This window comes from Cydia amplana, chromosome 6 (assembly GCF_948474715.1).
Source record: "Cydia amplana chromosome 6, ilCydAmpl1.1, whole genome shotgun sequence".
Classification (NCBI taxonomy): domain Eukaryota; kingdom Metazoa; phylum Arthropoda; class Insecta; order Lepidoptera; family Tortricidae; genus Cydia; species Cydia amplana.
Genome location: NC_086074.1, coordinates 10601369 through 10626301, shown reverse-complemented (window position 1 = coordinate 10626301; position 24933 = coordinate 10601369). Strand labels below are relative to the sequence as shown.

General features: G+C 38.9%; 1 protein-coding gene across 1 annotated transcript; it reads right to left on the bottom strand.

Annotated features, from left to right (window-relative positions):
• Positions 1-543: 543 nt before the first annotated feature.
• Positions 544-24930, bottom strand: LOC134648854 (sodium-coupled monocarboxylate transporter 1-like). The gene is made up of 13 exons (XM_063503435.1): positions 24450-24930; positions 21382-21659; positions 21124-21289; positions 20849-20960; positions 11648-11715; positions 11205-11359; positions 9080-9323; positions 6734-6849; positions 5980-6079; positions 4650-4820; positions 3249-3403; positions 1475-1673; positions 544-811 (listed from the first exon to the last, which is right to left on the bottom strand). The coding sequence occupies exons 1-13, from the start codon at positions 24504-24506 to the stop codon at positions 584-586; spliced, it is 2049 nt and encodes a 682-aa protein (XP_063359505.1). The 5' UTR covers positions 24507-24930; the 3' UTR covers positions 544-583.
• Positions 24931-24933: the final 3 nt, after the last annotated feature.

Sequence of the window (24933 nt, the reverse complement as noted above, 5' to 3'; positions counted from 1 at the left end):
CGACGCCGTGTCAAACATAAAAGCTGTCACGCTGACGCCACGTCACCGAAGTGTCAAAACTGAAATTGGACTTTATGCATATGCACGTAGGTCTATGTTGCTCTGTGGTTTGTGACCGATTAATCGGTTATTGGCGTCCAAAAGGTTAAGCCCCGAAATGAACGTTATTCACAACACTAGTACAATATCAACAATAGGCAATTTACAGGTCGCATAATTATATCACTTTTATATAATTAATATGGCGCTGCATCATTCATACCTAAACAAAAATAAGATTAATCTTACATTAAAATACAATAAACGATTTCTATTCTATTCTAAAATTTGTCGGTGTTTTCTTTGGCTAACCTATTCCACGGTAGTCACGCGGTAGTAATAATACTAATAATTGCACCTGATATTGCCTATACCTACACTTTGTACTTAAATCTCATTCCACGAGCACAATCGAAGTCTATCAACTCAACTGTCTTCAAAACTGACTTATTGTGTATGACCATTTGTTTACAAAATTGAAGGTCTCCTAGGCGACATTCCCACTGATGTATAGAAAAAGGAAGCAAATTAAATATCTGTGATTTTAATGGGAATGGTTCGGGTTGTAATCCTCCGGCTCTTTAGCGGCGTGCGCGAGCGCGAGGTTGTCGTGTCCGTAGGCGAGGCCGGCGTCGCTGTAGAACACGCCGCCCGCGAGCTCGGACAGCTTGCGCCGGCGCCGCGTGTCCTTGTCGTCGGCCATGCTCGGCGGCCGCACGCTCGAGCTGCGCCGCCGCTCCGACCCCAGTCGCGCCGGGAGACGCAGTATTGACTGAAAAAACAATAGGTGCTTATTGGTTAGTCAGAAATATATGTATAGATACGAGCTTAAGAGTTAACCTTTTCGACGCCGTGTCAAACGCAAAAGCTATCTCTCAGACGCCACGTCACCGAAGTGTCAAACGCAAAAGCTGTCTTTCAGACGCCCGTCACCGAAGTGTCAAAACTGAAAATGAACTTTATGCATATGCACCTAAGTCTATGTTGCTCTGTGGTCTATGACCGATTAATACGTCTTTGGCGTTGGACCTGCGGTGCGTATATATCGGTCATTGCCGTTCAAAAGGTTAAAAGTATAGACCAAGAGTCTATAAGGCAGTTAGTTTTCACACCTACTTTATTGTCCCTCTAAGGATCCTAAACTCTACACAGATTTTGCATCGACAAAGTATGACTGTGCCACTATATAACGTCATACAATTTTCATAGTACCTATGCAAATGGACTGCTTCAAAATTTAATTTAAAAAAATTGCCCTGGGTCTTACGAGGTTTAATCCACAATTTTATGTAAATTAAAAAAAAATGCAAATTTAATTTATGTATCAATATCAATAGGTAAGTACTAAGTACCTCTACACATGGAGGTATGGTATCGCTTTACACATGGAGGTATTGAAGTGATATATAGGTCAGTACCTATAGTATAGGCTTACCTTTGCTTTTTTCGGTAATTTGTTGAGCAGTGTGATGACGGGAGGGGAGATGAGGTCTATGGGCACCTGCGTGGGGTCAGTGGCGCCCGTGATAGCGGACACCAGCAGGCCCATGAGCAGAGTGGCCATTGACCCCAGCCCGGAGTACCAAAGGTACGATACTCGGAACAACCAGAATACTGATTCTTCGTGTTGGTTTCTGGGAAATAAAACACTTATTACATGTTATGTTAGGTCCTCAATCTTGCCATAGAGGTCTGCTCAATTCCCTATCCTGGAAATGTTTTTCAATATGGTTATTAGTCATAAACATAAAACAAAAAAGTTATAATATACAGGGTGTCCCAAGAAGTAGTGATATACTGAAGCTGGGAGGTAGAGGACCTAGAGGGCTATCTGAATCACCCCCATGTATGTTCCGCGATTTTTCGTATTTTCGGAGTTATGATTTTTTTTAATTTTTCACCTATCGCCGAGTACGATGAGATTTTTATTTATGGTGACGTGAATTATTGCGGTAGATGCTTGATTTTTTTTGTGTGCTATCGTTATCAATGGAATTAAAAATGTGTGCTACGCTGATAGATAGGCCAATTCAGTATGGTAACATTTACTATCGTTAAATCTCTGAATGGAATTAAAAAAAAATTTAATGCCAAGAAAGATAAAATTACCCAGTATGTTTTATTTTTCTAAGCGCCCTTGAAGTTGTGAACATACTGGGTAATTTTATCTTTCTTGGCATTAATTTTTTTTTAATTCCATTCAAAGATCTAACGATAGTAAATGTTACCATACTGAATTGGCCTATCTATCAGCGTAGCACACAAAAAAAATCAGGCATCTACCGCAATAATTCACGTCACCATAAATAAAAATCTCATCGTACTCGGCGATAGTGAAAAATTAAAAAAAATCATAACTCCGAAAATACGAAAAATCGCGGAACATACATGGGGGTGATTCAGATAGCCCTCTAGGTCCTCTACCTCCCAGCTTCAGTATATCACTACTTCTTGGGACACCCTGTATATAGGTGTATTTCATTGAAGCATTCGTAAACGTGTGTACTTAATTCCTTTACGTGGGATCGATCCCATGAGATTAGGATCGATTCGCTTTTTGTAATTAACGACAACAACAACAGAATTAGTAACGAATACTCTTAGACACAATTACGGTTCAAAGATTAAATAGTTTGTCCTTAACAATTAACGTTTATAGTCTACCTAGTATAGGTACGTACTCGTATCGTCTAATAGAATTTCCGTCTTCGAGAGGATACTTACCAGATTATTTACGCTTAAGAATTAAATGCTTCTATCTACTTTTAATTAACTGCATTCGTTCAAGCTGTTGTGTGCTTAAATATGTATATGTATATCTTCGCTTAGCATCTCGATGTTATCACAATATGAATAGCCTAGAATCTGGATCTCTAGCAACAATTACATTTAATAGTTGGGTAAATTCATAGAATGGATCGTCATTGCATTTACTTAACCCAGATTCGTTGTTTTTTTAGACGATAGGTAACTGCAAAATCGAATGCAACTTTGTAGCTAAGTAAGTAATATTACTGTATAAGTATAATGTCAAGATTGCATGCATTTACCTACCTACAATGATCGTTATTAAAATACAACATGTGAGACAGTGGCCAAGAATTTAAAATACTTATACAAATGAGTTTATACTTTTTATTGTAGGTACATATATGTTGGAGTTAGCACTCTAAGTTTACCTTTTTCTCTATGGTGGTGGCAATACTTACGCAGGGTTGACAGCTAACGCCTCGGTGAGGTTGTAAGAAGCGGGGCAGCCTTCGACGGAGGTAGGCAGATGGTGCGGCGTCACCTGCGAGAGCTGCGCGCCGCCGCACGCCGCCAGCACCACCACCAGCCCGAACACACCGCCTGCGACGGCGCCCTACCCAACACATTCACCTCAAGATTTAAATATTATCTCTGACACATAACATTTAACAAAAATAACCGACGTCCCTAAATTATATGCCATCATTTTATGGCCTTCGAAGTCGCCTTCTGAGAGGAAATGCACGAGTTAGTATAAAACCCGAATTACGAGTATACTATAGGTGTGCCTATAAGTTATTTGAAGAATTAAACGTTAGTATAATCAAATTATGTAGTACAAAACAAATATTTTTTTAAGTATTACGTATGTACAGAGCTCTAGTGTGATACTACCGCACCACCGTACCGCGTTACCTTAGCGTTGGCCCAGGGGAGCAGCATGCCGAGCGTGAACAGCCCGAGCGTGACGCCGCCCGCCATGCCGTTGAAGGACAGCGCCAGCTGTACCGCCAGCACCACCGTGTCGCGTTACCTTAGCGTTGGCCCAGGGGAACAGCATGCCGAGCGTGAATAGGCCGAGCGTGACGCCGCCCGCCATGCCGTTGAAGGACAGCGCCAGCTGTACCGCCAGCACCACCGTGTCGCGTTACCTTAGCGTTGGCCCAGGGGAACAGCATGCCGAGCGTGAATAGGCCGAGCGTGACGCCGCCCGCCATGCCGTTGAAGGACAGCGCCAGCTGTACCGCCAGCACCACCGTGTCGCGTTACCTTAGCGTTGGCCCAGGGGAACAGCATGCCGAGCGTGAATAGGCCGAGCGTGACGCCGCCCGCCATGCCGTTGAAGGACAGCGCCAGCTGTACCGCCAGCACCACCGTGTCGCGTTACCTTAGCGTTGGCCCAGGGGAACAGCATGCCGAGCGTGAATAGGCCGAGCGTGACGCCGCCCGCCATGCCGTTGAAGGACAGCGCCAGCTGTACCGCCAGCACCACCGTGTCGCGTTACCTTAGCGTTGGCCCAGGGGAACAGCATGCCGAGCGTGAATAGGCCGAGCGTGACGCCGCCCGCCATGCCGTTGAAGGACAGCGCCAGCTGTACCGCCAGCACCACCGTGTCGCGTTACCTTAGCGTTGGCCCAGGGGAACAGCATGCCGAGCGTGAATAGGCCGAGCGTGACGCCGCCCGCCATGCCGTTGAAGGACAGCGCCAGCTGTACCGCCAGCACCACCGTGTCGCGTTACCTTAGCGTTGGCCCAGGGGAACAGCATGCCGAGCGTGAATAGGCCGAGCGTGACGCCGCCCGCCATGCCGTTGAAGGACAGCGCCAGCTGTACCGCCAGCACCACCGTGTCGCGTTACCTTAGCGTTGGCCCAGGGGAACAGCATGCCGAGCGTGAATAGGCCGAGCGTGACGCCGCCCGCCATGCCGTTGAAGGACAGCGCCAGCTGCAACACCGGCCCGAGCCGCTCCACGGCGAACGTCAGCGCGAACGACACCGCGCCGCACCCGAGGCATACCCATCGGGCAATCTGGCAACACAAAAATTACTTACGTATGTCATGTAGTATACCGTATCATTTATCAGATAGGTAAATGATCGGAAGTAAAAGTAGGTAGGCCTTTTATTAAACGAGACATGATGTATTAAAATTAAATGAATGACTCTCGAAGCAAGTGACTTTGAAAGATAAGTAGATAATCTAAAGCACGTAGAGTTCTTATAGGTACCTATGTGACTTATTTAGCTCCGAATCTACGCAAAAAAGTAAGTAGTTATTTTATTCTACCTCGAAAGCTACCAATGGAAGTGACTACCCAAGAAAGAGAAAAATAAATATATTTAAGTAGGTAGGTACTTACGTAAAACTTAACTCTGATAATATTTATAGGATTGATAAACAATTAACTGCCATATGACTATTTTTTTTATTAAGTATTGTTTTATGAAATTTTGTATTTTACTTTCCTCATAATATCTGTACTATATTTCTTCATAGTATGGAAATCAGTATGTGTCGTAGTAATCGTAGCGACAAATTCGACAAAATTATATTTACCTTAGGTATTATTAGGTACCACTTGAATCCCCTACTAGAGATTCGTAACAAATAGAGATCACTGAAAAAAAAGTTTCAACTGATCTGCCTGAGGCAATGTGCCCGGCTAAGCGATGTGAAGGACACCACTGCACATAGGTATATGTACCAAGATTATGATAAGCTGCTTATTGCTGTAATTCAGACTGCGAGCGCAACATGTACAAAATTCATAATAATTATTATATTGTTTATTAGCGTATTGTATTGTTGAAGCGCTGGTAGCTTAGCGGTAAGACGACGACTTTAAATCCAGAGGTCGCGGGTTCAATACCTATAGTTTTTCTTAATTTCGTAATAATTATATATGTTCGATATTATATCATTTGATATTTGCCAGTCGCTTTTCGGAGAAGGAAAACATGGTGAGTAAATCGGGCTAATCCCAATAAGGCCTAATTTCCCCTCTGGCTGGGCACTCTGCTGGGTTGGAAGGTCAAATGGCAATCGCTTTCGTAAAAAGTTAAAAACTAATGCCTACGCCAATTCTTAGGATTATAGTTGTCAAGCGGACCCCAGGCGGGAGCCGTGTCAAGGACCGGAACAACGCGGGGAAGATTGTATTTCTAATATTGTATTTTCTAATACTTACCGCCGCTCCCTTGTTTTCAGGCAGGCGTATTCCTAAAAGCCCGGTGGCTAGATCTTGGCACGCAATAGCCGCTAATGAATTCAAAGTTGAGGCTACGGTTCTGTGAAAAGACAATTACAATTTAGAAAAAATCTAAGTATGAGATTCAATGTTAGTAAAACTTTATTATGTAGGTAAACTAAGTAATGGGCTGACAAGATGTGTTTTTATCTTCAGCATACTTACAAATACAATACAATAATTAAATATCGCTTTTAAATTTTCTTTAAAGTGCCTGACGGCAAGCGCAGCGCCTGCCTTGTTATAACCAATATATTGTGCCTAATAGGCACGACTGTATAACGTGCGTGCTTGATACCTACCCACCTAAATCGAGTTCATTCAAAATAATATTGAAACCGGTATCCTTACTGGACTTGTCTGGTTAATTCTTAATTCTGGAATGAAGTGCGTAAGAACCACAGTCAATGGGACGCTTGCATGAGTTTCGCGCTGGTTTTGGCAATGTTAATTGTTAATGTGTTTATTTAAAAAAAAAAGTCGTAAGGCTTGCAAAAGTCTGATCTAAAGGACATTTCGAGCTTTAGCAATTTACGAAGACTTTTTCGATCCTTGATCATAATTGCTTGTTTTGTGAAGTGTGAATTACGAACGAATTACTCAAGTTACCAGTGCTGTGACAACAAAACTGGCATATACATTGCCTAGATTAGTTATAGTATGGTATGGAGTGAGATGAGAGGTGGTAGCTGACCCGAGGCTGGCGGCGAAGATGCCGGCCACGAAGAAGCCGGGCACGCCGCGGGCGTTGCCGAGCTGCTGCACGACGTACAGCGGCAGGAGCCGGTCGGAGCCGTTGATCTGCCGCGCCTAAGGTATATACAATACTATTATATGACATATTACCTTAGGTATGTACCTACATAAATAAATTTAATATAAACTAATGCGAGTGTGACTGAGGCTTTTTACATCTTACTTTCAAGACTGTATTTTACCTAAGACTAATTTTTTAAATTTTTATTAGGTATCGTAACATTATTCGAGACTTCTTCAGCAATTAGCAATGCCTATACTATTATGAGTTATAAGCCTACTAGCGACCCGCCCCGGCTCCGCACGGGTTAACAAATTATACATAAACCTTCCTCTTGTATCACTCTAGGTATCTATTAAAAAAAACCGCATCAAAATCCTTTGCGTAATAGTTTTAAAGATCTAAGCATACATATACAGACAGACAGACAGCGGGAAGCGACTTTGTTTTTATACTATGTAGTGATACGTTTAAGGTCAGGTGGAGTAAGAGGAACTATGGGGGAAGGTGGACACTTGTAGGGAAAATAAACAGTTAGAGATAGGTAGGTACATACTTAAAGATATTAAAAACTAAATTAAATGATAATACTACCTACTTACGGTTTTTTACTCTTGCACAATCAGTAGGTAGTAGGTACATACTTACAAACTAAGCTATTTCATAAATTGTGGGAATCCCCATATAAATACACAAGGCATTAACAAGTTAACAAGAGAACGTAAACCAAAATTAATAACACCAATTTGGATATGATTTGCATCATCACGTGTATGAAATAAGTAGGTACCTAGTTATCATTTTAAAATATCGTAACTTCGGTCTCTCATCTCCATATACTTAACTATGCCTATATAGGTACTTAGGTAGGTACGACAAATGATTGCATAAAGTTCCGTAGGATTTTATCCATTCATTCGACGAATTATTGTATTGGTAAAATTCATTGCTTCATTCCTTTAAATAAAACAAGAAGCATAAAAACAAATGAAAGTAAGTACTTAATCATTAAAGTAATAAGTAAATTCGAGTGATTATATATACATAATTAGTTAATAATGTTCCCGTGTATTCATAACCTTCGTTAGTTTCATCCAACATCTGAAATGAGTCTAAGGACAGCCATTCTCAAAGTGTGTTCCGCGGAACCCTGGGGTTCCGCGACACCCCTGCAGGGGTTCCGCAAGAATTTAGAATTACGCTTATTTAATAAAAAAAATACACTTCTAAAAACTATTGTTTTATTGTAGGGTTCCATCAAGTATTTCGCTTTCCAAAAGGGTTCCGTCAAAAAAAAAGATTGAGAACCGCTGGTCTAGGATCCTCTAACAATCCTCACGTTTTTCAGGCCAAATAAACAGACAACATGCAAACATGCACTTGAATAACATTACCTCAATCTCCTTGTCAGTCGGGTAAAAAGATGACAGCGGATATCTAGGTACTTTCTCTGTTTTACTACGACACATTAATAAGTCATGTTCATTTATACGTCGATGTCACGATACGAGCGTCATAAAATAAAATTTGTAAGGAATGACGTGTTTATGGAAGGACTGGCAGTAGGCAAGGCAACTAGCGGTTACGAAATTTTCAAATTTAATTGGCTACTTACAGTAGGCCCTTAGTGCCTAGCCTACCTATAAGTTAGAAACCCTAAAATAGAGCTTATCCTAGAGTGTGACTAGGATCTAATTCGTTACGAAATGCTTGCAATCCTAAAATATATAGGTACAATCCGCAATAAGACTCGTATTGTATGTGAAAATCTTATGCCGTTTACAAAAAGTCTACTATTGCATTATTTGTACATAGGTAAAAGTAGGTACTTCTGCGTCGTTTGAAATTTAGATGTGAATGGAGTACCTATATTTAAACAACATTCTAAATCTAAATGATCGTTAACATGCAGGTACCTATTTACAATAAAATTACAACAAACTTACAATAAAATTACGATTTAAGTTAGTAAAGTCAAAATACACGTTGTCAATTATCTAAACTTCAAAGCAGAATTGGCAAAATGAAACGTATACTAATTATTAACCTGTTCGGGTGACCAACCAATTTATTTGGTAAATTGTAATAACAAAATAAACAAAAAGGAAAACAAACGTACCTTACGGTTCACTTACTGTCAATTATGTCCATGACATCAACATTATCAACTACCTAATGACTCAATCGACAACATCGAGTAGGATGAAGATTACGTCCTGTTTAATCGTTTCAATTGCCTATAGGTACGTTATCAAACTAATTGTTAATTCATGATGCGTTTACCTGAATTGGATCGCAGTTAGCATAATGAGTTGCCAGAACAGCGCCGGTGACGAAATTGATGGAGTAGACCGCGAAGAGGCCGAGGGCCGATACCCAGAGAGCTACCCGCGCCTGCGAGATACGCTCTACTGACAAGTATTTCTGCACCGAGGCTTGGTTGGCGCAGAACATGCTCGTCCAATACATGGTGCCTCCTACGACCACTGACCAGAAAGAGTGCCGTACTGTTGGGTCTGGATTCATGCTACAAACAAAATAATGGATTAATGTTTTTACCTAAGCGCAGCCGTAATATATAGTACCTACCTACTACAAATGTTGCAACGTAAAACCCAGTCAGATTTTTGGGTTGGCATATGGTAATCTTGATGGCATTACGCCGCTCAAACTTTTATTAATTAATTATAAAAGTATTTGTTTAACTCTCAAACCTGCAGTGTTTCAATGTGGAACTTTTAACTTGTGGAACTAAAAGGGGTTTTTAATACCTAAGGGATAGAAGCCAGGAAAGATACAACGTCAACGGTTTAGATTTTTCGTACTTTTCGTATAGTCGTTCTCCAAGGAGTTGAGTTGATGGGATATCCGCTTGGGTGTCTCAAACTCGTTTACTAACAAAGTATCTACCTACCTACGCATTTTCTCACTGATGTCTGTACTGGTTGTATAGCAAAATTAATGAATATTCATACATATTATGAAAAGTAAGTAGAGGTCAGTGCGTCCTTAGGACAACTGAAACTTCATTCATTTTGCTGACCTATGATTAACTAGACGTGTACTCGTACTAGTACCTACGCCTCGGACGCGGCGCAGGCGCAGGCCAATGTGCGCAATCTAAAGTGAGTATTAGAGCGGCTTTTTTGCGGTTTCTCTTGCAGACGACCCGTTCAACCCGTGACCCCTCACTGGGTAATTGCTATGCATTCCGTTACTAAACTCACTCTTTTACACAATCGACCCGTAAAACGTAACGTTCACGATTGAAGAAACGTGTTAAATTGTCGGTCGATACATACCTACAAGTTGATGTAAAAGTAATTGCTGTTAACACTTTATAACTATTCAATGAAAACGATTTTATGATTATGTATCTTAGAGTGTAGGGATTATGTTCCCACGTATTGTATGAAATTCACAACAATGACCTTATGCAATATAATATAAATACTATAAAATACTGTACAAAGAGAACATAATTACATTAAATAGATATATGAAACCGTATACCTACTAGACGAAAAGTATAAGAAGAAGAAAAATTAAATTGTAACTCCTTAGATAATGGTGGCGGAGTAGTCAAAAATATAGTTATAATCACACCTATACCATCGTTGCTTTAAACTAGTTAACTTTACATGTACTTAATGTTCTACCTATTTGAAATATCCGTAGTGTTTATCTAGTATGCTTATTAGTTTTCGAGACTGTTATTTTTGTCTCCGCATGACCGTAATTTAGGTTGACAGTTAGAATGTGTTTACAAGTAAATTTCAAGTACATACGTAATATTATTCGTTACAATCACATCAACAGGTTACTTACATCACCGAATGCATCGAAAGTTTTCACTTTATAGAAAGCTAATTTTTAACTAATTCGTGACCATTATAGAGTTCAATTAAATAACTAGTTAATACCCGTTAACACTTATTAAAATCGTTAAAACACATCTTTTGTTACGTCTTCTGCTGATTAGTCACAGTGCTTTTATAATGTTTTGTACCTAGTTACGAACAGATAAGCTTTGCCAACGCTTTGCCCATGTATATATTCTGTTTGAATTATTTCGGTTCAAAAGTTTGTATTCAAGCATTTTTTTAAACAGTCCTAATTACCTACTAAGTACCTACTTATATACGGTTTTAGACACAGGTTTTAGATAACAACTGTCCTTAAGCGTCTTAGGGGATAAACAAAGATCCGCATTAGGAATTACCTGCTGAAAAATTTGCGAGTTATTTTCATTGCATTTACGCCTTGAGATGTCAATGCATCAAAAAAAACTAGTATCGTCAGCTCGTTTATGACACTTAACTTCCACAGGTTTAGGTTGATAGCTTACCAGGCTGGCATAACCTTTTACCCTACTACCAAAATAAATTTGAACAATCGGGATATTTACTCGAAGAAATGCAGTCTGTTGGAGTCCCTTGCATGAGCCCAGACGGTGTCCATACCGCCGACGCGAGCGGCGCCCATGCCCAGCACCACAGCCAGCGAGCCGATTAGCACCGCTGACTGGAACGTGTCCGTCATTATCACTGCTTTCATGCCACCCTACCAATTAAGACACATTTCGTTAAAGTTAAAAATTTCGAATCACAATAATTTATGTATGTGCCACTAACGTTTTACCCTCTACCTTAATGCATTATTTGGGAATTAAGTATACAAAAAAGGTACCTAGAATTCGACAGATAAATGACGGGTGGCTCCACTTTCCTCAGGTAGGAAATATTTAGGTAAGTTTAATATATCTAATTGTCTTAAATTACCTACTTATAATTTTTATTCATATTCATGATATTCACGATAATGATATTCGGATGCGAAATAATGTCTTACTTGTGAGGCATAAAATATGCACACGACGTACACTATCGTAACTGCAAGGTAGGTGTTCAATCCCGTCACTGTGAACAAAATTTGCATATTTACTCAAATATAGAAGAAAACAGGATTCATACTTATGCTAATGATAGTAGGTACCTAATACAATAGTCTTGATCATTGATGATGACTGATGATTTTGGGGTAAGTATAAGAGGTATATGAAATGCTGTGTGTTGTCGCGGTAAGACACGTAATTTAAATAAGGAACCATAATACAGGTTTTTACCTGGTTCCTTATTTAGGTTTATCAACTAAACCTAAATATATATCGTTGTAAAAAGAAAAGAAACCATTAATATTCTTTAGTCTTTGAAGACGATTTAGCAATAGTTTTGACGCCAAAATAGCTAACTGCATAAAGTTGCCCATTAAGCGAACGTGCGAGCATAAATCATGAGAAGTTGTATTATGTCAGCTGTAAATGGAGAGTGTAGTCATAGTCACTGCAACGCTTCACCATCTTTTAATGCGCTTTGTGCGTCAAGGCACGTCCCTGGAAATGCATCGATGTGCCTCGAGTATTGGCCCTGTATACCGAGATTATCGAGCGAAGGCGAGATATCGTCAAGCAAGCCATCAGTATTCGTGAATCATCGCGTAAGCATTAATGCCAACATAAGTTGTCTCTCCTGTGGACAATCTTATATGGAGTCAACAGCTTGTGTGTAAGAAAATTAGGTTTAAGCCTTAACTTTCACTATATCTACGGGAGAGAGGTCAACCTAACTGCTGAAGTATGGCCCATTTTATACGATAGACTAAGTTTATGATACAAACACATCCTATAAGTAATATATATATGTCGGCGACGGATGGTCCCGATGGCGGTGGGCGCGTGGGGGTATTACCTAGATGTATTACTTCACAGCCAAAATAGTAGGTATGCTACCAACGCATGAAATAAACATTCGGACTCATTAACCATACTAGTGCCTACTATTATTTCAGTACTAAATAAACGATCTTACGATGGAATCGTATTCAATAAAAATAAAAAGATCACATGAAATCGTTCAAATCTTTATTTAAGTCAAACTACACCGGCTCCAACCCTACACCTCTGACCCGAGAAGATTTAACCCGGCAACAAACTCGGCGGGACACATCTTTTCAAAACAACACATAGTTTCTTTATTTTACAAAAGTAAGCTTCTAATGGCACATAAGAAATCAAAATAACACTTGGAATAAAACACTTAGCTAAACGGTTAAACAACGTGAGAATCTATAAGCTTTCAGAATAATCCTTCAGGTGTAAGCCTTCAGGAACGTAGCGAATTAGGCACGAGCTTGGCTAACGTCCGATCTCTAGCGCGGTCCGATCAAGAAGAAAGAAGCCAGTTCCAGCGGCGGAGCCAACCGCTCCCGCCTCCAATTCAAGTTGGTAAACCTGCCTGACCAGTCTACCAACATAACGACAAAAATGCCTGCTCGTGCCTACCTTCACTCAAGATACCCCTCTTGACGTTCCAAAGCCTTCTACCTGTCATCTTAGTTCATCAATACGCCAATAGATGGTGGCGTTACTCTCTACGCAACTTTAGGATTCCGTTACAAGCAAATAATATGTAGCCAAACATTGCTAATCGATTTTATACAGGCGTTTAAAGCTATGAACTGTAACACTGCAATACGTCCTTCTGGTGTCTCGCTCCGACACGGCCGTCCTGCGTTACACACGTCCTCGTGTGTGGGTGTATGCATTTGATACTGAAACAAAACATACAGCACAGTATCTCATCGCTCGGTCATTCCTGACCAACAATTTGGGTCTCACTCAAATTACTATTAAAATCAAACTTTGTTTTCAATCAAACCAGAAAAAATAATTGTTCTAAATTACTTTAACAATCCTCAATTCTCTAGTCAAAAATAGTCCATCGAGCAACGACTAAATAAAATAATCATCAGTAATCATCGCCGCTATCTAACGGATACACTCCAATAATCATCGCCTCCATCTGGCGGATACTCTCAAATTTATGTGAAAACAGAACAATCCCAAATATCAAAAAACACAAATCACAACAGTTCTAATTCATTGCTCGACAGTATCAGTACTATTGTCGTCATTATCAATTTACGGGGAAATTATCTGGCATTAAAAAAAAATTGGTCATATGTGATTTAAATTTTTGTAAGACATCTTAGAATAAATAACATTCTGAATTGATAGTTCCAATTTTACTCATATGAACACAGTACATAAACGGGAATTCATTTTTAACAAAACAACACCAGTCCTTCGGTGCATTGCCAGTCCTTCGGCAGATACCAGACCCTCGTCAGAAGTAACCATCTCAGCTGCGTAAGTGCTACTCCTCGCAAAGAGCATTCTGCACATAAAAAGCAGACCACGTGCACCTCTTACATGCTCCGGCACTTCTGATGCGGTCACTAAACAATACCCAGTCCATCGGGCATACTTTCAGTCCATCGAAAGCAAAACAGTATTGCCCAGTCCATCGGGCGTGCCTTCAGTCCATCGAAAGCAAAACAGTAGTGCCCAGTCCATCGGGCGTAATTACAGTCCTACGAAAGTACAAGCTTTCAGTCCGTCGAAAGCAAAACAATGTTAACAGTGAATTCCAAAAAAAAAAAGAATTTAAAAACAGGTCTTTAAATCATGTTACTCAGAACCATTGGTACGATCAGCGTCAACTGATCAACTGAAACTGAACATTACTGATCAAAATCAAACTCGCTCAAGACTTCTATGCAGAAGTAAAACATCTCAAAATAATCCCAACGAAATGGGAACTGCTCACCAGCTTAATAAAGTATGATGCACGCGACCAAGTCAAAGGTGGTGGTGGTGAGGTCCAACCCAAGCACGGAGGCTGATTCTTTCCGCTTGCCGTTGCCGTTGCTGCGGCAGATTGCGAGAGACACGATGTGGTTCAACATAGCTGGCTGTTACTGAAATCATCATTTGCACGGTATCAGGTTTATCATGAATGCAGGCTACACTCAAAAGGTTTATGAAATGCAAGGTAGCAGACACAAAAAAAAACATGTTTCCAATGTATACGGGACTTCAAAAATCTCAGAATAAAATTTAAACTTCAATGAGTGCGTTTTATTTAATTCCATGAACAAACAAACACGTGTTCCAAAAATAAGTAACACGGTAAATGGGCCAATACGAAAAGTGACAGCTTATTAGTTACGTTCGACTGTTATGCTTCGCCATTACACTCAAAATAAAATTCACTAATAAACAATCAGAACGAAACCTGTCCTTTTATTTCCAAATCTCCAGCACAGAAGATACTGCATAGCCGCCTCTGTATCACGGGCGCAATGGCGTCCGCAAGCTCGCTCGGCTCCGGCTGCAGGACACTGTAACATTAATTTTCATATGCGTAGCTCATGTTTCCATAGTATGCACGATTTGTGATCTATCACGGCATTACGAGCAATAATTTGTCGCAATTTTATTAATTACTAAACGTTACAGGGTAAAGATTACATAATCCTATGCATTGGCAAATCAGCAGGATCAATTTCTAACGGTGCATTGTATTTTCATGAAAAAAATATTTTTTGAGGGTAGATGCACAAGTGAGCGATGAAATAATATCACGTCGCGACAGCCAATATTTGATTTTAATTAACAATATGGATTTCATACCAAAATAACTTAAGATCACTTAGATTTAAATGGATTTTAAAAATTAATTGTATTTTCAAATCAATTATTGAGGGTAGATTCGCAAGTGAGCGATGAAATAATATCACGTCGCGACAGCCAATATTTGATTTTAATTAACAATATGGATTTCACATCAAAATAACTTAAGATCACTTAGATTTCAACGGATTTTAAAAATTATTTGTATTTTCAAATCAATTATTGAGGGTAGATTCACAAGTGAGCGATGAAATAATATCACGTCGCGACAGCCAATATTTGTTTTAATTAACAATATGGATTTCATACCAAAATAACTTAAGATCACTTAGATTTAAATAGATTTTAAAAATTAATTGTATTTTCATGAAAAATCAATTATTGAGGGTAGATTCACAAGTGAGCGATGAATAATATCACGTCGTGATAGCTAATACTTGATTTTAATTAACAGTATGGATTTCAAATCAAAATAACTCAAGATCGCTTCGATTTAAATGGATTACAAAAATTAATTACAAAGAAACATAACGATCCCAGACATGACGTCACGTAACGACCGCTATGCTCGACTGCCTCAATCATAATTCACAATTTCACAATAATTCTCACCAAATAACAATGAATTGCACTCACCTTTCAATGAAGGTTAGACACGTGAGCTTACCTTACCACGTGTCCAGATTATGGAATGTAGGTCACCAGAAATACACCACGCTCCCAGGTGGCTGTGTAAGCAATACATGAAACTCCGCATCGATCCCACTTGCTGATGTCGGCGACGGATGGTCCCGATGGCGGTGGGCGCGTGGGGGTATTACCTAGATGTATTACTTCACAGCCAAAATAGTAGGTATGCTACCAACGCATGAAATAAACATTCGGACTCATTAACCATACTAGTGCCTACTATTATTTCAGTACTAAATAAACGATCTTACGATGGAATCGTATTCAATAAAAATAAAAAGATCACATGAAATCGTTCAAATCTTTATTTAAGTCAAACTACACCGGCTCCAACCCTACACCTCTGACCCGAGAAGATTTAACCCGGCAACAAACTCGGCGGGACACATCTTTTCAAAACAACACATAGTTTCTTTATTTTACAAAAGTAAGCTTCTAATGGCACATAAGAAATCAAAATAACACTTGGAATAAAACACTTAGCTAAACGGTTAAACAACGTGAGAATCTATAAGCTTTCAGAATAATCCTTCAGGTGTAAGCCTTCAGGAACGTAGCGAATTAGGCACGAGCTTGGCTAACGTCCGATCTCTAGCGCGGTCCGATCAAGAAGAAAGAAGCCAGTTCCAGCGGCGGAGCCAACCGCTCCCGCCTCCAATTCAAGTTGGTAAACCTGCCTGACCAGTCTACCAACATAACGACAAAAATGCCTGCTCGTGCCTACCTTCACTCAAGATACCCCTCTTGACGTTCCAAAGCCTTCTACCTGTCATCTTAGTTCATCAATACGCCAATAGATGGTGGCGTTACTCTCTACGCAACTTTAGGATTCCGTTACAAGCAAATAATATGTAGCCAAACATTGCTAATCGATTTTATACAGGCGTTTAAAGCTATGAACTGTAACACTGCAATACGTCCTTCTGGTGTCTCGCTCCGACATATATAAATAGTTTTGATGTGTATCAGGGACAAACAATTTGCCGGCGATTCTACGCGACCTCATACCTAATACAGGCAAATGCAGCATAGGTATTACCTAAGTGTGGCTCTAAAATCCACATAATATCGAATCGGTTCATAAAATTTAACAAAAATCTAAAGAAAAAGAGAATGTAGAGAACAGCCGGACATGCAATTACTTAAAAAGCATTTTTTCCCAAGCTGAATTGGAGACGCTTCGCGATCGTTCGATCAAGAACGCGGAACCTCTACCAGTTTTCACTGTTTGTACCTTTGCAACGTGTCGCTTCCGGGCTACTACCGGTTTGTGCATTGGGCTAACCTAACTTGAATGGCTTGAGGCGGCAGCTCGCGCCGGCGCAGCGCTTTGTTTCAGCCCTGCGTCACCTGCGTGGGCTTCGTGTGGCCACACACCACACATGCATTACTCGCTACTGAGTACTGACCAATACCATTATAGCATTGTCGGCAAATAATGAATGCAAGCTCAGTTGAATACCTCCTAATAATTTAGTCTTGTGAAATGGCGGCGTTTCATGATATGCTTAGGAATATCTCGATATGCCCGATTTTACGATCTGCCGCTGACATATACAATAGCGATATAATCAAGCTTTTCAATCTCGTACCTTACTTAGGCCCACCAGCAAGCTTCGTGTCCTAAACGCGGTACTCAACTGAAATGCTCTCTATTATAAATATCACGATTGTATAAAATATTATGACCTACCAAAATGCCTAAGAAATCGAAAATTATACTTCAAACCGCTGTGTTTTGGTTTGTTTCTAATTTTATTTCTATCACTATTCTACCTACATCTTGATATCTTCATATTTCCTATCCATGATGGCTACCGCTGAATTACGTGCACCTTTGAATTAATTTTATTGCACTTTTGTCATCCCATTGTGTAAGATAGACATGCGTGCGTCCATATATGCACGACATTATGTAGGTAAAGGTACCTACATAATGCATGCTCGTTTTATGATAGCTCCTATTCTGTTACGTGCTTTCACTCTCCCTGCAATCCCTGCATAAACTATATATACTTAGCAATATGTAACTCAACCTGTTAAGCTCAATATTTAATCTAGTCATATATAAAAATATTCAGTGAATGTAATGTTTAATTTACCTACTTTCTTGTTGCTGTGTTAAAGTACTTATTGTTGTAGGTAGAGTTTCGTTGCTTTAAAGTACGTAGTTAGTGCTAATTACTAACTTAGTGACAATATTACTGAATAGGCAACCTTACAAGCTGTAGTAATTAAAATTCTGTGTGTACGTGACATTACGGACTTGGTAAAAGTGAATAGCTTTTGCTACTGTAAAACCGCAGACGCAGAACCGTCCACTGGCCTACGTGGGGCTGGAAACACTTTGTTGCGACACTTGCCTGTACACGCGGTGGGAAATTCTATTCTTACGTCCCTACAAGGCACTAACGGCATACACTATTCTATTATAGTTAGAAATCAGAATGTTATTCCGTAATAATAGCGTGGTACAATTATGGACCATTTCTATAGATGGTTTTACTGCCGCAGTGCCGTCATATGAACGAATACGTCTATCCTACTTTATTTTATGCCTATTGAGTAACATCTACTAATCCGTCTGACCCATACGTAGCAAATGCTTTTTGGCTGATTGATTTGCAATAATTATCAGGTGTGTATCTGCTCTCGGTTCTTTATGTCGGTGGTGCATTCGTGAACCCATTGAAACATGTAACTTGTCCATGACCGCGTTGCTTGATGGACACAAACTTATTTATTTTATACAAGTAATGTAGGCATATGCATAGGTGGGTATTAATATCATGTAGGTATCACCTAGTTAGTTTCATCTACCTCAACATATTTCTAAAACGCTTTTGATTCTGTGATAGGCGGTAAACAATAATCTTACATTTTTTATATTATTGATCGAGTAGTACCTAGTTACGACTTTAATTTGTTGCTTAAACTTAAATTGCGATAGCTATATAAGTACCTAACTTGTATGTGGTGCATGTAGTCATTTATTTCAAGTTTAACACATTTGAATACGTACGTAGGTACACTAACACCCTAAAATCATGTCACGTAAATGTTTCGGCATGGGGTATTGTGCAAGTAACTATTACTGTCACTATCCTACGCCATTGAATATGTATGGCATACCAAAATTGATCCCTTGTTTGGCCAACGCTTCTGTTGCAAAATTCCTATCCAATGGAAGGAGTGAGTTTCTCTTGTTTGTTTCTGTTTGAATCACTCTAAATATTTTTATTAGCTATGTTATTGCAGTAATGATTATACCAGGTTGTTCTAAGTTGTTACATTATCTTATATCATAAATTATGTAAGAATGTTAAATATTTAGTAGACCTTATTCAGCAAGGTAGTACTTTACCATCATTATCGTAAAAACGATCTGATGAGTGCGGGTTAATGCATACTTCTGTAGCTGAACAAAAGCGTCTTCACCTATATTTCTCGTAATCGTAATACTATTTTGTAATAGGTACCTATTACAGTAGGTACTAGTACTTGTAAGTAAGTAGTAGATAATATTCCTTTATTATAGCTCTATTTAAACAATGCACGAAAGAAATATGTGATTGCCCAATTTAAATATCTAATTACTACTAAAATTTGCTCGATAGCGATAGCTTAACATTATTAATTATAAAGTAGCTAGTACTTTGGTTACTTAGACAACATAAAAAATAAGTAGGTAGGTAATTATACCTATTAGTGATTCTCTTATATCTTACTATACTCTGATTCTGCTATTCCATAAAAAAACATTCACATATTCGCCGTAATGTATGAGACAGCAGATTTTTCTTGTGTGTGGTTATATTATATGGTCAAGCTGTAGGCCTAGCACAGGAGAGGCGCGACAGCACCTCGCCCGCGAGACAGACTGCTTAGATTAGACTAGGTACCCGCCTTTTCTAACTGTATTAATTGAAGAGGAACGGGTAGTCTATCTCGCGGGTGAGATACTGTCTGTCGCGCTACTCCTGTGCTAGCCCGACGGTCGCATTTTTATCGCTTGTCACCATGTCTGTCACGTTCTAACAAGTATGTAAGTGCGAAAGTGACGAGCATAGTGACAGGCGATAAAAATGGAACCATGCTGCGCCTGAGCAGACATAACAAAATCAGTCTGTATAATATTATAGGTACACCAATTTTGATATAAGTACTGTTTAGGCGAAAAGTTATGATTATCAGTAATTGTACTTCACTCATGGGTAATGGTGTCTCGTCGATATTTTACAAGCTTTTATTTCGATTGATCCCTGTTAGTATGTAAGTTTGTTGGTTTGTTAGTTAGTTTGGTTCAAATCTTGGAAGCTAAATTTAAATTTGACCCACTTCCCGACTTCCGATTGAGCAGAAAATTTGCATACAGTATACATATGTAAGTCGGGTGACAATGCCATAATTATGGTACCATCGAGCTGATTTGATGATGGAGACAGGTTTCCATAGGAACGTGGTGATGAAACAAAGCAACCTAATTGTGTTTTGTTTTGTTTGGGGTTTTTAGAATGGTCTCGAGTATTAGTTGCCTGTAGTAAGAAACGTACAGCTAGCGAGAAAAGCTTGTACCAAAAACTAAATTTTTGGCATAAACTTATTTCTTTCTGTTTAAAATAATCAATATCTGGGAGACCGAGCTCGGAAAACATATAAAAACTCAAAAACCAGCGTTTTCCCAGAGATAAGACCAAGCTAGATCGATTTTTCGCCCCCGAAACCCCCTATATACCAAACTTCATCGAAATCGTTAGAGCCGTTTCCGAGATCGTAGGTATTAGATATAACTAGAACATATATTACGTTAGTCATAACAGAACGGTTACCATCAGAGAGCGCAAGTGCTGGAGCGTATACGGCCACTGCCGTGTAGAGTATCATCTGTAACATATACAGGGTGCTCGCGAACACGCGGATCGACTTGCAGAACCGCACTTCCTGGAAATAATATTTTCAAAGAAAGTTAAGTGAACTGTGACAGAAAATAACTATACGCTTAATCGGAATCGAATTTTTAAATGCACTCAATAGAGAACAAGAAACTAGTAAAAAAACGATGTCAAGCTTGTAACATGCTATTAAAAAACATTGAAGTGTTTACCAAGTACTCGTAACAAGAAGTCAAACGCAGTCTCATGAACACCGGCAGATAAAGTTGGCTTGTAATGGGCGCCACTAGTATGAAGCAAACGCAAATCATCCAAAATTGAGCACCTCCGATATACATCTCTGCTGGGTTTCCTAATAACTCTATAGCAGTTATGAAACTGAAAATAATGAATGTTTGTTTTACTAGTTGGTTATTGAAGGGCAGGTAAAATGTAAATTATCATAAAGATTAAGCTTTAATTTGATTCACCTTGCAGCAAGACTTAAGGCCATTGGAAATGTGCCCATAGAGGAACCTCCGAGTAGAAAGTCATCACTGGTTGTTTGTTTTTCTCCAAAATATCCGTAAAAGACGCCAATCGCGCAGGACACGATCAGCATGGTAGCGAGGACGCTGTAATCCTCCCAATGGAACAGTTGGCTGATCTCGGTCTCATTTTGAACACTTATTGTTCTATTTGCATTAACTGTATTCGGCGTTGCTGACGTAAAAGTACCATAGCAGCATACTATTAACAATGTAGAGATCTGAAAACAAATATTTCGCCTCTTAAGGAAAATATACACAACTAGTGTCGAAATAATATAATTATAATTAATATAATAAATGAGTATCGCATTTTTTAGGAATCTTAATAACTGTAAAATATTTATTTTGGGAGTGTCTTCAAATTAGCCTCCATACGTGGTATCTATGTATTAACTAAAACGCATTCGTATCAATCACGGCGTAAAACGTGAAGCGTACCTAATTGCATAATCGGCGAGTGGGTGATACAGCCGTTCAATGAAATAATTTCCACTGGATCGTTTTACACCACCACAAGTTATTATTCAATTGCGGAAAATTAAAAAACGTGACAGTAGAGTATACTGAAGTAGGTAGGTATTAACATAAGTGAAAATTACTACAAAGTTTTTAATTAGGCATATACCCTTATGGATGAATGAATTAACCAACAAGTAAGTCGCACGCAGTAATTTTCTTAGTCATACGAAACGATAACAATAACGTAGAGCGTAGCGAAATAATCCGGTTGAGATCTGGCTGAAGCTCCCACGAACCGGATGGTTCCGGAAAGCTTAACTACGCTGTGTCCTACACTCACGCATGGACATTCCTCAAGGGTGATGATGACGTAGCGTGTCTACATTCCAAACAATTAGGATTATTTTCTTTCGTCATCCAAGCTTGAACATCTTCTAGGTATATTATTATTCACTTTGACAGCTGGAGTTGGTCAACAAGTAACGATTAATTTAACAACTGTAACTTTTACAGTTACATAGATATCTACTTTATACTACCTAAATATATAGTCATTACAAACCTACCAAAATAATCAGTTATTTAGTACGAGCTCTATCTTCAAAAGTTATACATTAAATAAAGTTTGATCTTATGCAAACTACTTATACATACAATACTTATACTTATACTTATACTACTTATACTATACATACATACGGAGGCAAAAAAATGGTCATGGGGTGGGGTAGGTAGGTGATAAGATTGTTTATCTTTTGTGTATCTGAAAAGTTTGACATTTATGAAGAAAACGTTGCGAAGTTTTTGTTATTGTTTGTGTAGTGTAGAGACACATATATCATATTATTATTAAATACAGTAAGTAAGTAATTATGAGAAAATAAAAAGTTATAATACAAGTGTATTAGGGAAAACTGATACCGGCGTCTAAAGTTGGATATAAAATTTGACATCACAAAAGATAATGGACTTTCGGCAAGAAGTGTAACAAAACGCAAACCACAATAATATATGACGCCAGACAGAACATTTTATTATTGTAATTTTTATACAATGGTTTGAATAGGAATGAAAGTCCCTCCCTACATCGGAGCTTCTGAGATTTCAATTGTGCAATCAACTTTTTTAATTACTTAGGTCGCCGGTATGTGATCAACTGATCAATTGATCATTTATTTTTTGTCCGCTTTTTAAAAAATATGTAGGATATCTTAGTGCTGTACCTACTAAGCATTTATTTAACTACATTTAAACAATATTTGCTTATATAGGTTGATATTTCATACGTCTGTTCGTAGAGAAATTCCTAGAGGCAAGGGATTTAACAGTACAGTTTAACCCTGTATAATTAAGTGGCATTAGGTAAGTATTAAGTTTTTAACGAATATTTTTGTGATGGTCCAGTTCTGATAATGTGTTCCATGAGGAATTATGGGAACTCCTCAAATTTTGATGGCTTCAGATCCAGACCTTGAAACATGAAATGTACCCGAAGCGTGAAACTTTTAGTAACATGATGGTCAGGCAGGAACGAAGTCAAGTTTCACTAAGGTCGGTGTATTCGGTTCGACAGTGTGTTGACGACGCTTTTAAGCTTTGGCTTGGACCGACTTCAAACATATCAGTGGATAGCGCATGTAAAAGGGATAAATATTTTATTTTATCCTTTGTTGAAGTCGTTTTTATATTTACAAAAAAAAAAATAGGTTTATGAACAGAGAGATCACTCAGTACTAGTGATTGTTGACAAGACAAATGGCTAGTGGGATATTTGTAACAAATGTTGGTACCTAGATTATCATATTAATCACATCTCGAAGGGGCGTGTGTCCACGACCTGAGTCGCACAACTGGGTAAGGTAGGCAGCAGTAAAAGGTTAATCGTGATTTAACTCATTAACGAAGGCAGCATAGGTATGTTTGAAAAATCGTCTAATTACCATCGGAGGGCCTGCGAGTAGGAATGGTTCCTTCACCTTCATTTACTGAATTACCGTTTTGAAATGGCCGATGTGCAACATTTAAAAACTTTTTAGGTCAACTCGAAAATAAGTATCAATGGTTTTTTGTAATGCCTGGTTCATATCTAGGTACATAGGTACATAATATTTACCTACAATATTTGTTTACATTTTTTTTTTCGTTATGATACCTGTACGATTAAGTTATATAGGCCTGAACAAACGACTGTAAATTATAGTTATTTAGACCAGGGAGGGAATAAATACACAATGCGACTGTGTTTCTTTAATGTCGTTCGTCGTTCGTGTTAAATTCGCGGGCTTTGTATTTTATTTACAATACCACTTGGAGACTATTTCAGATTTCCAATTTTATAATTAACTTTTTAATATTGTCTTTTAACTTAACTATCGTGCGTGCGAGAATCTCTATTAACTATTACTTACTTATGCCTTAAAATGTATCTAATAAGTGCCTCCAGGAATGCTTCATTGACTACTTTTCCCTTTTTTTTAAATATAATGTTAATATAGTTATGACCTAAATCTATTTCTATGTTACAAATGAATAAAAATTTGAACACTTACCACAATTTTGCATGGAAGAATTGCATTATTCAAACATGTTACTTGTCGTGTTTTCATTTCTGTGGCGCTAGTGTCAAGAGCTGTTTAAATCACAAGGACTTGGTAACAAATCGGGACCGTTTTGTTTACATGCGTTGATGATGATGATCTCGTGATTGATGTGCCACTGTCGGGTCCCGGACGCACTGTGAGCCAGGACTAGCCGTGATAGTTGCCGACCATGCACACCAATCAATGGTAATTAACTCGCCATGGAGATGGACCAGTTCGTTAACCGAAGTGTATCACACATCGACACGTCGCTTTTCTTCCAATTCCCTTTTGTAGTGTTCTTCAGGTATACATATTGTTTAGCCAATTTTACAGCCATGTAGGTACGCGTATGCTGTTTTGAGTTTATTAAACACCGATAAGAACTGAAGCGGTAAAACGAATACGACTACGCAATGCGGTCGTTTATTTAAGTCTTAATAAAGTTGTCCCG

What these genes read in the sequence shown, in the direction of transcription:
- LOC134648854 (XM_063503435.1), bottom strand. Translation starts at nt 24,506, where the DNA reads ATGAAAACACGACAAGTAACATGTTTGAATAATGCAATTCTTCCATGC. An exon ending in AACAGACTGCATTTCTTCGA is followed by an intron (nt 9,324 to 11,204) that starts GTAAATATCCCG and finishes TTTTGTTTGTAG; the next exon opens with CATGAATCCAGACCCAACAG. An exon ending in TCCCCTGGGCCAACGCTAAG is followed by an intron (nt 3,404 to 4,649) that starts GTAACGCGACAC and finishes TGTGTTGGGTAG; the next exon opens with GGCGCCGTCGCAGGCGGTGT.